Source organism: Sus scrofa, chromosome 6 (assembly GCF_000003025.6).
Source record: "Sus scrofa isolate TJ Tabasco breed Duroc chromosome 6, Sscrofa11.1, whole genome shotgun sequence".
Taxonomy (NCBI): Eukaryota; Metazoa; Chordata; class Mammalia; order Artiodactyla; family Suidae; genus Sus; species Sus scrofa.
Genome location: NC_010448.4, coordinates 70,182,436 through 70,196,836, shown reverse-complemented (window position 1 = coordinate 70,196,836; position 14,401 = coordinate 70,182,436). Strand labels below are relative to the sequence as shown.

Here is a 14,401-nt window from a genome sequence, read left to right as displayed (position 1 = left end):
CACAAGCCATCCTCCGGGAACTTTGGGCATCAGAGCTGAGGTGTACAGAACCTCAGGCTTCTAGGCTGCGGCTGCAAAAAATAGCGCATGCCACCCAGCGGGCCTGGGTTTGTCCAGGGGGAGGCCTGGTCCAGGCGGGTGCTGAGGCTCTTCCCCGTGGAAACTGCTGCCCTTGGAGGAGTGTCTGGGACCTGTTTACCTGGGAGCCTTGCCTCCTGGCTCATCTCCCCAGAGCTGATACCGGAGCCGTGTGGTTTCAGGGAGCTGGGGAGCCAGGTAGCAGGAGTGAGTTCTTATGGGCAGCACAATAATGAGTCCTTGGGGCGAGGAGGAAGAACCAAATCCAAAAATCTCATGGTCGGGAAGGGGCAGACCCGGAATGGAGCCACTTGGATGCTCTGGAGCATGTGGCTGTGTCTCCTCTCCCGCTGGTCGGCCGTGTGCATGGAGCTTCCACGGGGACCTGGCAGGTCGAATTCCCTGGACGGTTTTGGAGAACTTCTGCCAAAGGTCACTCCTAACGTTAACCTCCAGCAGGAATTCGGAGACTCCGGGTAGCAGGAGTGAATTTCTAAGTTTTTCAGGCCCCGGTCATTTGCCCTCTTTAGGAAGGAGGTCAGGAGGTCAGGAGGTCATGTGATCCCTGAGCCCACACGGAGTGATCCTGGGGAGCTCTGGCCAGCGAGGGGCGCAAGGGTTTCAGAGGCTGGGGGGAGGGGGGTTGACCTTGGAGGAGCCCGTGACTCTGAATCGGGTGATGGGGTGTCTCCACCGTGGCTGATGCTGGTGCCCGAGGTCCCGCCTTTTCTCTGGTGACATCAGTCCAGGGCTGGGTCCTGAACTGAGGGGCCGTGGGGCTGGCAGCCTTTGGAAGCGGCCCAGCTATTTGGACCTGGTGTCAGTTTCTTGGGGAGGGCTGACCCCCAGGGCTGTGTTCTCTCCCGCCACCTTTGAGCGCCGGCTCCTCCAAGCTGGACTTTGCAGGTGCTGGAAGAGCTCTGGCTTGTTCCCCGCTGCCAGGCCCTTTGCTGGCATGGATGCAGGAGCCTCAGGGTCCACACATCCCAGGCGAGGGGGCCTGGCCCCTCCTCCTGCCGCCTGGCCTCCCGGAGAGGGAGGGAGGCGGGTGTCTGGAGCCGGCCGTGTCCGCCCTGGAAGCGGGCCCAGCTCCGTGGAGCTCCAGGGTCTGTGCCTTTCCTGGAAAAGGGCAAGGGGCCAGATCTGAGAAACAGGCCGTGTGTACCCTTCTTCCACCCATTGGCCTCAGGCCTGCAGCCATCTCCCTGTTCCTCTTCCCTGTTCTTTTTCATTTCTGGGACCTTTTTCCAAATCACCCCAGCACCCTTTGGTGAGCGGGCTTCCTGATGGCAACAGGCCGATGCCCTCTGTGAGCCAGGACGTGGGCTGAGGGTGCTGCTGGTGTGTGGAGCCTGTGCTGGGCTTTTGATTCTGCTGGTGTGAATTCATCCTGAGCTTGCAAACAGACTAGCAACCCCATTGTCTATCTCCCGCCCCCGGCTAGGGGCCAGTTCCCTTTTCTAAGCTCCTGAATGTTTGTCATTTTTCTCTGCCCAGTCATTTGACCAGACTCCGTTAAAGTGGCAGAGCTGGCATGGGGTGTGAAATGACCCGCTGGGTGCCCTGCCCTAGTTGAGAGCTGTGCCCTCAGCAGTGCCTTGGCCCTGCTGTCTGTAGCAGGTGAGCCACGGGACTGGGGGGGCACCTGGCAGAGCAGTGGGCGAAGGCAGGGGCCAGGGCTGGGCTCCTCCCAGGTCAGCCCTCTGGGTTTCATGCTGAATTTTCTCCATGGCATCCCAGGGTTGCTGTGGTGTTTTATAAATCCCAGGTCTTGGCTCCTTTCTAATGGGGGTGGATGGCTTGGTGCGGTCTCTGCCAACAGATCTGAGCAGCCTCAGTGCTCAGGGTGATGGGGGCAGGACCAATATTTCCTGCTTCTAACAGGAAAAAGCAAAGTGAGTGGTGCAGTGTGGTCCTCGGAGTCTGTGTTGGGTCCTCCCTCTGCCTCTGATTCACCAAGTTACTTTGTTTCTTGGAGCTTCAGATTCCTCCCCTATAACAGTTCATCCTGAATCACTTTTTTTTTTTCTTTGGGGGGCATGCCCATGGATATGCAAATTTCCAGGCCAGGGATCGAACCCAAGCCACAGCAGTGACAATGCCATCTTTAACGACTAGGCCACCAGGGAACTCCCTGGATCACTATTTTAGAAGCTGCGTGTGTGTGGTCAGGAAGGGCCTGGGGATGTGATTTTGCACAGAGACTGTCATGATGTGTGAGAGCTGTGAGCTGGCCTTGGGGAAAACATTGAGACAAAGGAAACAGCAGGTGCAAAGGTCCTGAGGTGCAAGTCCCTTTGCCTGAAAGCCAGCCAGGAGGCCTCTGCGGCTGAGGCAGAGTGAGAGGTGGGAGGAGGCACAGAAAAGGAGGTGGAGAGGCAGCCAGAGACTAGATCATGTTTGGGTCTTGCAGGCACAGTGTGGAGTTTGGAGTTTACTTTGAGTATGATGAGAAATAATAAACTGCCTTTGGAGTTTTGAGCAAAGGAATGGTAGGATCTGACTTCTTTTTTTTTTTGCTTTTAAGGGCTGCACGTGCAGCATGTGGAAGTTCCCAGGCTAGGGGTCAGATCAGAGCTGCACCTGCTGGCCTACACCACAGCCACGGCAACATGGATTCCTTAACCCACTGAGCGAGGCCAAGGATTGAACCTGCGTCCTCATGGATCCTAGCTGGGTTCGTTACCACTGAGCCACAATGGGAACTCCCTGACTTATGTTCTTAAGAACATCCTTCTGACTGCTGTGTGGAGAATGGAGCGTTAGGGGCCAGAGTGGAGAGATCCAGCAAATGGGGTACAGGAGGCTAGTGAGGGGTAGTGGTGGCCTGGACGAAGGTTCTGGTAGGAAAAGTGGTATCATATCAGGATACATTTTATTTTTTAAACAGGGACAGTTTTTACTTTTATTTATTAATTAATTTTTTTTCTTTTTTTGGCTGCCCCTTGCCACATGGAGTTCCTCAGGCCAAGGGTCAGATCTGAGCCACAGTGTCAACCTACGCTGCAGCTGCGGCAACACCAGGTCCTTTAACCCCACTGTGGCAGGCCAGGGTTTAAATCTGCGTCCCTGTGCTCCAGAGATACAATCGATCCCATCACACCTCAGTAGGAATTCCTCAGGACACATTTTAAAAGTAGAGTTGGGGAATTCCTGTTGTGATATAGCAGAAACTAATCTGACCAGGAACCATGAGGTTGCGGGTTCGATCCCTGGCCTCGCTCAGTGGCTTAAGGATCCTGTGTTGTCATGAGCTGTGGTGTAGGTCGCTCCAATCCTGTGTTGCTGTGGCTGTGGTGTGGGCCAGCAGCTGTAGCTCCAATTCGACCCCTAGCCTGGAAATCTCCATATGCCACAGGTGCGGCCCTAAAAAGCAAAAAAATAAAAAATAAAAGTAGAGTCGGCAGGATTTGCTATGCTGTATGTGGCATGTGTGTGAGGGGGCACTCAGAAGATCCCAGTGATTTTGACCTGAGCGATAAGGGGCAGAGGTGCCTCTGGCTCAGATGGGGAAAGGCAGCAGGTGGAGCAGGCTGAGAGGCTGCCCCGTTTGCCATCCCGCCAGCAGGGTCTGAGAGTCCTGCTCTCTCCACGTCCTTGCTATAACCCTGATGCCTGTCTTTTTGATTCCAGCTGTCTTGTGGGTGTGAAGTGGTATCTCATTGTGGTTTTGACTTGCATTTCCATGATGACTAATGCAGATGAGTGCCTCTTCATGTGCTTTTTGACCATTCATATATCTTCCCTGGAGAAATATCTACTCAAGTTCTTTGCCTGTTTTATTTTATTTTTATTTTGTGGGCACACCCACGGCATATGGAAGTTCCCAGGCCAGGGGTTGAATACAGGCCACAACTTCGACCTATGCTGCACCTGTGGCGAGGTGGGATCCTTTGAACCCACTGCACCAAGCCAGGGATTGAACTCACACCTCCACAGCGACCTGAGCCACTGCATCAGATTCTTAACCCACTGCTCCATGGCAGGAATTCCCTTTGCCGGTTTAAAAGATTGGATTGCTTGACATTTTATTATTGCGTTGTCTTGTTTATGTATCCTAGGTACAAGTCCCTTACCAGATAGATCATTTGCAGCTATTTTCTCTCATTTTATGGGTTGTTTTTTCACTTCGCTGGTCGTATTTTTAACTTCGATAAAGCCCAAGTTATCTATTCTTTTCTTTTTTTTTTTGCTTGTGCTTCGGGTGTCATATCTAAGAAACCATTTCCTAACCCAAGACTATGAAGATTTACTCCTGTGTTTTCTTCTAAGAAGAGTTCTTTTTTTCTTACAGGAGTTTTATCATGTCAGCTCTTATATTTAGGTCATTGCTCCCTTTCGAGTTAATTTTTGCACGTGGTGGCGGCGAAGGTCAACCTCATCCTTCACATGTGACTGTTTCGTTTTCCCAGCACCCTTGGTACCGTTCTTCCCACTGGACGGACCCTCAGCACCTTTGTCAAAGCTTAATTGATGGGAGGGCTTATTTCCGGATTCTCAATTCTCGTCCATTGCTCGACGCCTTATTCCACCCAAATGTGTCGACTGTAGCTTTGTAGTAAGTTTTGAAATTCACAAGTATGAGTCCAACTTTGTTCTTTTTTCTCAAGATGATTTTGGCTATTCTGGGTCCTTTCCATGTGCATTTTAGAAGCAGTTTATCGATTTCTGCAAGAAAGGCAGCTGGGATTTTGGTAGAAATTGTGTTGAATTTCGTTCAGTGATGTTTTGAACACTGATGTCTTGCACTTTCCCGAGTACAAATTTTGAACGTTGTTATATTTGTTCCTAAGTATTATTATTTTTGATGTCGTTGTAAATGAAGGCTTTTTTTTTTTTTTTTTTTTTTGTCTTTTTGCCATTTCTTGGGCCGCTCCTGCGGCATATGGAGGTTCCCAGGCTAGGGGTCGAATTGGAGCTGTAGATGCCGGCCTACACCAGAGCCAGAGCAACACAGGATCAGAGCCGAGTCTATGACTTACGCCACAGCTCATGGCAACACCGGATCCTTAACCCACTGAGCACGGCCAGGGATCAAACCCGCAACCTCATGGTTCCTAGTCGGATTCGTTAACCACTGAGCCACGACGGGAACACCAATGAAAGTATTCCTAATTTCTTTTCCAAGTTATTCATTTCTAGTGTATAGAAATACAAAGGATTTTTGTCTAGTGAACTTATACCCTGCAACTTTAACTTATTTATTAGTTCTAATAGTTTTTTAGTGGATTCCTTAGGATTTTCTCTAAGACCCATGTCATCGATGAATAGAATTTGACGTCTTTCTTTCCAATTTGGATGGCTTTTATTTCTTTTTCTTACCAAATTGCCCTGGATAGAACCTTCAACACAATATTGAACAGAAATGGTGAGAGTAGACCCTGTTTTTCTCTTCCTGATCTTGAAGGGAGGGAACTTTTCAATCTTTCATCCTGAAGTCTGATAATAGCTGTGAGTTTTTAGTAAATGCCCTTTATGAGACCAAGGAAGTTCCCTTTTATCCTTTTTATTATTTTAGTGCATTGGGTGTTTTTATCATGAAAGGATATTGAATCTTGTCAGACATCTGTTCTGTGTCTCTTCAGATAATGGTATGTTTTTGTCCTTTTTTTCTACTGATAGGATATGTTACATTAATTGATTATTGGAATGTAAACCAACCTTGCATTCCTGGGATATGTATCATTTGGTCGGGTGCTTTTTGGTCCTGTCATCCTTTTTATAAGTTGCTGTGTTCAGCCTGCTCGTGTTTTGTGTGTATTTTTGCATATCATACGTGTTATGAATATCTGTATCCATAAGAGATCCTGGTCTGTACTTTTCTTTTCTTGTGAGGTTTTGGCTTTCTTCCTCTTTCAATGGGTCAGAAAGCGCGGAACAGGCGACACAGCCCCTCCCCTCCTGTGCTCAGCCCCATCTGAGGGGAACGGAGGAACTGAGCCAGGTCCAGACAGTGTCCGCAGAGGTACCCATGGGGTGGGCCGGCCTCTTCTGTAAAATGGGGGAGTCAACCCGGCTGACAGCCTGGGGACAGTGAGCTGGGCCTGTGGCTTCTCTGTAACATCTCCCTATTGTGAGCCCACGTTTCCAGGATGGTGAGACCATCCAAAGGAGCCACCACATACTGGCCTTTAGAGGAGAAGAAGGGACCATGAGGGTCAACCTCGGGGATCCCTCCTGGCTCAAAGCTCTAAGAGCTTGAATTTTTTAGCTTTTTAGGGCTGCAGTGGAGGCATTTGGAGGTTCCCAGGCTAGGGGTCTAATCGGAGCTCCAGCTGCCTACGCCACAGCCACAGCAACGCCAGATCCAAGCCACATCTGCATCCTACACCACAGCTCATGGCAACGCCAGATCCTTACCCCACTGAGCGAGGCCGGGGATCGAACTGGCAACCTCATGGTTCCTAGTCGGATTTGTTTCCACTGTGCCACAATGGGAACTCCAGGAGCTTGAATCATAATGACTAATGGAGCGGCTCGCCCTCCGTTTTAGGTACCTAGTCCAAATTCCACAGAGAAGAGGAAAGGGAAGGGCCGCATCCTCAACTCAAGGCCTGCGGGCTCATGATCAGGCCCCTGTTGAATGGCGACCAGTGATAAGGACAGGTCAGAGAATGCTCTGGAAGAGCCTGCCCACTCTCAGGCCCTAAAGGAAAGCAGATCCCTGATGGTGAGGCCTGGAAAACAGAGCAGAGGGTGGATGAGCAGCAGCTCTGTGGGCCCTTCCCGCACCTGGCTCCAGCAGCAGAGTGGGAGGCTCTGTAAATGCGAGTCGCAGACTCCCGGCCTTCCTGCCTCCCCAGCCAGGGATCGGGCGACCGGCTGGCCAATGTGACGCTGCCTCAGGTGTCTTGTTGGACAGTTATTGGCGTCCCTGCATGACCTTGAGGAGGTCACTTCTTCCTCCACCTCTCAGAGTGTAGGCCAGGTACACACACCTGGCAGCCCCTGTGTCTGGGCTCCTCCAGGGAGCCAGTGGCCATTCCCTCTGCAGACTCCCTGTTCCCTCCTGGGGCAGCCAGTGCTATTTTGGTGCCTGCAGCTCAGTACAGAGGCCCAAGGTCCCTGCGAGAAAGCCCACGAGACAGGCAAGGCAGGACGTGAGTAGGCTGCAACTGCTCGTTGCCTCTCTTGCTGACAAGTCCCCTCTCACGTCTCCCTCCAGCCCCCTCCTGATCAGCGAACTAGAGAGGCGGCACTCAGGAAAAGCCAGCATCTGTTAGGTAACTAGCTCAGCTGCCATGCAGGGTATGATGTAATCTTGGATTCCGTGGTTGCTAGGAAAATTCTGCCTGCAGGGATATTGCGTGGTCCGAGGACTGAGGCGAGAACAGAATGTTCCCGAGAAGTCCAGGGAAGGATGTGTAGGGCTTCCCAAGTGAAGGAGCCCCGTCCCAAGAACTCACGATTTGAGCTTTCTAAAAGCGTGTTCCCCTTTGCAGGAATAGAGGTCGTGCTGGGAACAGCAGAACCACATCCAGGCAGGTGGGGCGCCCTTGGCTGGGTAACTCCCTTTGGCAGCACCTTGGCACTCTGGTCAGGCCCTCCTTCTGCAGCACCCACAGCTGGGCACCTCCTCCACTCCTCTGCGTGGCAGGGCAGTTAGGAAGGAGGTTGGCAGGAGGCTGGCAGTGGGAAGGGGTGACTGCCTATGGGGTGGATGGAAATGGCCATGTGGAGTCGGGGGGGGGAATCCTGTCCCCCTCCCCAACTCCATGTCACGTGCCAGCCCCACCCACCCACCACCCACCCCGCAGTGGCCTTTCCTGTGTCTGCTGTCCCAACCTCCCCCCCAAGCCCCCTGGGGAGAATTCCTCCAGCACAGCAGAAAAGAATTACCTCTGAAAGGCCGCGGGCGTTAGTTAGGGCTCCATCCAGGATCGTGCTTTAGCAGAAGGGCAAGCAGTGGCAGGGCCCAGGTCCCTGAGTCTGGGTAGGACCTGCCGGTCCCCTCACCTGCCCTGCTCAGTCCTTCTTCCCCAGCAGCTTCGGGTGGGGGAGCAGGTCAGCACTGCAGGCTCTTTCCTGCCTTTCCTGGCTGCCTGTTGGAGCCAGTCTTACAGAAAACAAGACAAAGGAAGTGATTTCATGAGTGCCTGGACTAGAATCCTCCAATCCACCATTAAAAATGACAATAAAAAGATTATGGCCGTTATCTACAGAAGCCGGGCCAGGCACAGACTGGAAACAAGCCTGGCCATGCTCCTTTGAGCAGATGCTGGATTTGGGCAAAGAGGAATGGCTATTAAAAAGCATAACGGGGTAACGTGGAGCTCCCCGGTGCCCTAGTGGTTAAAGGATCTGGTGGTGTCACTGCTTTGGTGTGGGTTCGATCCCTGTCCCAGGAACTACCATATGCCGCTTCCACATGCCAAAAAGAGAAATCATAACGAGCAAGGGAGTTCCCTGGTGGTCTAGTGGTTAGGACTAGATGCTTTCACTGCTGCAGCCCAGGTGCAATCCCTGGTCTGGGAACAGAGGTCTCACATCAAGCCACTGCACACAATGGGCCAAAAAACAAACAAACAAAAAAAAAAAAACAAGCTCCTGTTATGGCTCAGTGGTACTGAAGCCAACTAGTATCCATGAGGACACAGGTTCGATCCCTGGCCCCGCTCAGTGAGTTAAGAGTCTGCTGTTGCCGTGAGCTGTGGTGTAGGTTGCAGACATGGTTCGGATCCTATGTTGCTGTGGCTGTGGTGTAGGCTGGCAGCTGCAGCTCCAATTAGACCCCTAGCCTGGAAACTTCCATACACCTCGAGTGTGCCACCCCCAAAATTATAACACGCAAGATCCTTCAAAGGGATGTTAGAAAGAGGAAGGTTCTGAGGACCCCCAGCTTTGGTGACTTTGGAACAAGGGACATGAGCAGAGCCCTGTTCCATCACAGCAGCCTGCATTCTGTCATGCTCACCTCTTCGCTGTGTAGCCTTGAGCAGGCCCCTGAGCCTCACCCCTCCAGCAGGGTTGCGGCCATACCCTGGCCGAGCAGTAGGGGAGGTGGGCTTCCCCAGAAGCACCTTTTTTTTTTTTTTTTTTTTTTTTTGTCTTTTTAAGGCTGCACCTGTGGCATGTGGGGTTTCTCAGGCTGGGAGTTGATTCGGAGCTGCAGCCCACACCACAGCCACAGCAACACCAGATCCCAGCCTCACCCAGATCCAAGCCTCATCTGTGACCTTCACCACAGCTCGTGGCAATGCTGGATCCTTAACCCACCCATCGAGGCCAGGGATCAAACCCACATCCGAAGATTCTTAGCCGGCTGAGCCACGACAGGAACTCCCCCCAGAAGCGCTTTGTTCTCTGAAAGCCCCGGCGCTAGGGTGGGTGACACCGCACTGACGGATCACAGCCCGGTGCCAGGGCCCTTCCAGCAGCACTTCTTTACCCTGGTCTGCAGGTGCAGAGGATGTGGTGATGGCGTTTTCCAGGTCGGAGACGGAGGACCGGAGGCAGTAGCTGCGAACCCCTTGGAACACCCTGGAAGCTGGCAAGGCCCAGGAGATCTGTGTGGACCTCACCAGCTGAGTGGCGGAGGGTCACCTTCTCTAGCCCCTGTCCCCCACCCCACCCCCTCCTGTCCTGCCACTCGGGGTCATCGAGGGGGACACCAGTGGTGCAGTTATGATTGGCTTAAAGGGACGGACTCAGATTGGCTGCGGGAAGAAATGTTTTTATTTTTTAAATCTTGACCAACAGAAACCTTTTTATTTTTATTTCTGACTCTTTATTTTTTAAACAAAAATTGCGCCTCGGTGTATGGCTTCCCAGGAAGCTTGCCGAGCTCTGGTGCTTTATTTAGGTCACTTTTTAGGAATGTGAAGAGGTCCAATTGGCTGCTTAAACTGGAAGAGGATTTTGATTGGCTGGCTAATGGGAAAGGGTTTTGTTTTTTTGTTTTTTTTTTTTCTTTGATTGGCTGCAGGTGTTCTGCGGATCGCACCAGCTTCTCTCTTTTGAATGCTGAAAACAGGGTTTGGGACGTTGGTTGTTACATTTGACTTGAAAAAAAGAAAGAAAGAAACCAAGTGCGCTTTGCAATATTTATTACACAAAAAGCTTGCAGCTGCTTTCCCTGCGTTTTGTGTTTGCATTTGATCGGCTTTCCATGTCTGTGTGTTTGGTGTCCCATTGGCTGACCTATGGCTCCCATTGCCGTGGGCGGACCCCTCTCTGCCAGCTTGATGACCACACCTGGCTCTGCCAGCAAGGGGACCCCGAGGACCCCCAAGCAGGGTCCACAGCTGGAAAGCAGGGTCCCCAAGGAGGTTTGTGTGGTCCTGAAGGAGCAGCCCAGAGCTTAGAGGTGACCATTAGCCAGGATTTATGTGCATCGCTTCCATGGGTTAGCAGCCCGCCAGCTTCCCTTGGTGAGAATGGAATCGCTCACACGCTGCCCGACCGGACCTCTCCAGCCCGCCCTTGCCGAGCAGAGAGCGCGGTCTGGGCAGCCCTGTCCTTTCTGCCATTCCATCCATATCCTAATTCCTGAGGCCTCATCTGGGAGCTCCTCCTATAAGGGTGAGGGGCTGCTCCCAGCTCTGAGACCCCAAAATGTAGCAGAGGTCTCTGCTTGGGAGCCCAGAATCCACCCAGCCACCCCAGCTTGGCTCACAACGTCCAGGAGGCCTTTGGCTCCAAACGCACCTCCACCTCCCCCAGCCTCTTCCGGAGGTGACTGCCGCTGGGGCCGTGGGCTTGACCAGCACTCGGAGCTCTGCCATCCGAGGCCCGGGCCCTTCATTGCCCTGCCTTCGGAAGGGTCTCTCTCCATGGCCACCTGGAAGGGACACTGTCGTTGTGTACCTGTGAGGTGCCCACTGGGACCGCTGGCAGGGCCTTCACTGGGCAAGTCCCACCAGGATGGCCCTTGGCCCTGGCCCACGGAGGCGCATTGCAGAGCAGTGGTCTTTAACGGGCTTCCGGAACCCGGGGTCTCCCCTCCTGCCCTCCTCCTTCCCCCAGAGGCGGCCTCCTCTGCTCCCTGCAGCCCTCACAGGACTGGGATCTGAGTGCTGAGTGGGAGGAAGATGCAGGCCCGGGCAGAGGATGCTTCCAGCCTGCCCCTCAGGGGGCGGAGGGCCAAGGCCTCCTTCTTGCCCTGGTACCCACAGCCAGGGGAAGCCTCTCAGAGCCAAATCTGTCCCTTCTCAGTGCTTGGGGCTGTCGTAGAGCATGGTAGCTGAATGCCAGCATGTCCTGGGCCTGAGCCCTGGAGAACCTGTGGCCAGTGGGCCATTCAACCTGTGCTCTGAGCTTCCCCGAGCCCTGCCCCAGAAAGAGCTGAGTGTCACAACCTAGACACCCAGGTCCTCTGAACCCCCGGGCCCCTGGTGCTGGGTAGCTAAGTGTTAACATGAAAAGGCCATTGATCCCCAGGGGATGAGGACTGAGCAGGGGCCTGAGAGCATCTTCCTCTAGGAGGGGCAGTGCGGGCACACACACACTGACACACACACACTCACTTCTAGCTCAGCGGCCTGCAACTCCAGCAGAGCCCCTGGGGAAAGGTGAGCTTTTCAGTCTCCCCCCCGCCCCCCACCAGGCTGTAACATCTGTTGTCAGGCGGCCGTACTGGTGTTGCCAGCTGCCCCCTCTCCTGGTACCTGTAGGTCCTATAAAGGGCCCATGTCCTAGCCTGCAGTCTATCCCTGCCCCAGCCTGTCCTTGTCAAGGTCATGGGCCTTCCTCTTGTAACTGTGATGGCCCTGATCTGTCTCATCTTCTGAAGGAGAAAAGTAAAAATGTTGCTGTGGCTTCATATTTCAACTAAAAATATATCTGTTGGAGGAAAAAAAATTAACAATAAAGATTTTTAATAGTTTGGCGCGTGAGCTGAATTTCTTCTCATGCAGCGTTGGGTGTGTTCGCTGATTGCCTGACATCACCTGGTCTCTGCCGCTGGGCACCCCCCCCTCCCCAAGAAGGGGCAAAAGCAACGTGTTTGCTGGTTGAATTGTCTGTGATCTGGAGTGGAACTTTGGGCCTGGAAGAATGTCTCAGATCGACCCACCGGAGCTGACATGTGCAGGAAGGCTGAGCCCCCCTTCTGACCTGAGGTTCCAGGTACCATCCTAGATCGGGCTGAGGTCAGTAATGGTCAGATATGACTTTCCACCCCCCACCCTGCCTCGCCAAACTCCTGAGCACATGCTGAGTGCCCCGTCTGTCCTACGTACTCCAGCATGATGTGTGAGGCCAGTGGTCCAGAGTGTCCTTCCCTTCCATCCTCCCAGAAACAAGATTTGTTGGCATTCAGCTGTATATTCAAGTCTGGAAGCTGAAATCACTTCTGCTTTAGGAATTTTTGCTTTGGAAGCGTTTTCTAGAATTTTCCATTTCTACCCTTCCCTGTCCTATTTTAGGCCTTCTTTTTTTTTTTTTTTTTTTTTTTCCTGCTTCCATGAACTCATTGCTTCTCTTTCCTTTTCAAAGATGTTTCACTGAGTGCCAAGTGCTATGAGGTTTGTAGAATCTGGGGCCTGATGGCACCACTGGCATCATTAAATCCTAGGGCTGGAAGAGGTGCTGGAGGTTGTCTAGCAGTCCATGGAGGAGCCAGATGCGTGAGTCCCCTCTGAAACATCTCTGAAAGGGCTTGTGCAGCCTTTGCTTGAATACCCTCCAGGACTGGGGTCTCACCACCTCATGCAATAGCCCATTCTCCCTTCAGGTAATTTATGCTCAGCCTTACGTCGGCCTGCCCTTCTCTGTAGCTTCCTTTTCCAGGAAGGAAAAGAAAGGCAAAAAGTAAACAAAAAAAAATAAAAAATAAAACCCCACAAAAAAACAACAGGTTATCCAGATGACATAGAGACACGTATCAAGGGGCTCAAGTTAAGGAAATTATGTATAGAATCTCCCCGCCCCCAGCCTGTGTTCCCAGTGGCAGTCGGTTTGTTAACCTTGGACTTAGTCGGCTCTTCTAAGCTGGGCGTTGTGCAGAGGGAGGGGTTGGCTGGCCCGGGTCCCACCTGCCCAGCCCCCAGCAGAGAGCCTGCCCCGGAGCCCCAAGTCTAATGGGAATTAGTGTCCAGGCGGAGGATGAGTCGGGCACTTCAGCAGGTGAGGGGAAACACTGAGGGCAGGACCAGGTCTTTCAGGGTCCCTCAGCCCCCACAGCAGGCCATCTTCTGGGTAAAGGGGCACAGGGCCAGTAAAGACCCCAACAGCAGGATTGGGACAGCTGGGGGCTGGGCTGAGCCTGGGGGAGCCCGGGATGGGCTGAGGAGGGAGGCTGGGCACCCTGCCTTTCCTTGACGTTTCCCAGGCCTGGGGGGAGGGTGGCTGAGACTGAATGGAGGTTTGTGTCCCTGGCTCCCTCCCTGGCCGGCGGCAGCGCAGGTGAATAACACCTGTGAGAAGCCAGGCTGCCTCCAGCCTTTGAACAGGGCCCTTGTAAGCAGGAAAAACAATCCCACTGTGACACCTGGCTCAGTGGTGGCAGTTCCGGAGAGGGAGCTCTGTGAGTCCCCGGGGACGGCACCATCATCCACCTGCCCTCTCCCCTCCCCCTCTCCCTCCCTCTCTCTCATGGATGTTCACTCCTTTCCTGGAGAATGAACTAGGCCCTGACTAACATGAGGCCATGTTTAGAAAACACTTCTCAGAGTTCCTGTGGTAGCTCAGTGGAAACGAATCTGACTAGCATCCATGAGGACACAGGTTCGATCCCTGGCCTCGCTCAGTGGGTTAAGGATCCGGCGTTGCCATGAGCTGTGGTGTAGGTTGCAGACTCGGCTTGGATCCCGAGTTGCTATGGCTGTGGTGTAGGCTGGCGGCTGTAGCTCTGATTTGACTCCTGGCCTGAGAACCTCCATGTGCCATGGGTGTGGCCCTAGAAATACAAAAAAAAAAAAAAAAAAAAAAAAAAAAAGTGAGAAAGAAAGAAAAAAGAAAACATTTCTCATCCAACCAAACAACTTACTCTTCTGGGGTAACGATTGCTGTTCAGAAGATCCGGGGGCCTGAGGCACCGTGGCAGCTGGTCCTGACTGAAAGAGAGGCCTCCTTGAAGGACAAGGGCAGTAAAATGCCTTTGGAAAATCAGCCAGCGCCTTTCCTCCCTTGGAACTGCCCCTCGGGGGTGATCTCCTAGAGCCAGGAAAGTGGGGCGCCGTGGAGCCCCGCCCTGCCTGGCCTTCTTTCTGGGTCCCCAGGGAAGGAGAGGGTGCAGCAGGTGGCCTCCCTAAGGGCACACCTGCGGGAGCCCCCACCCCAGCCCCTGCACAGCCCCAGAGCCTCCGAGAGTTCCGCCTCTGGGCCCTTGGCCTTGGCAGTGGAAGGAGGTGGGTTTTCTGCAGGCGTCACCATGTCCCAGTCT

General features: G+C 53.2%; 1 protein-coding gene across 7 annotated transcripts in view; it reads left to right on the top strand.

The window, feature by feature from the left end:
• The window catches only part of CTNNBIP1 (catenin beta interacting protein 1), a 56,626-nt gene extending 44,724 nt beyond the window's left edge, over window positions 1-11,902 (top strand). For 4 of the 7 annotated variants that reach the window (XM_021095300.1, XM_021095301.1, XM_021095303.1 and 1 more), the window contains one exon: window positions 9,479-10,148. In XM_021095300.1, the coding sequence (XP_020950959.1) occupies window positions 9,479-9,537 (59 nt within the window). In that variant the 3' untranslated portion in view covers window positions 9,538-10,148. Of the gene's footprint in view, window positions 1-9,478 lie in introns of all 7 variants that reach the window. The other 3 variants (XR_002344887.1, XM_021095298.1, XM_021095297.1) reach the window with 1 other exon arrangement.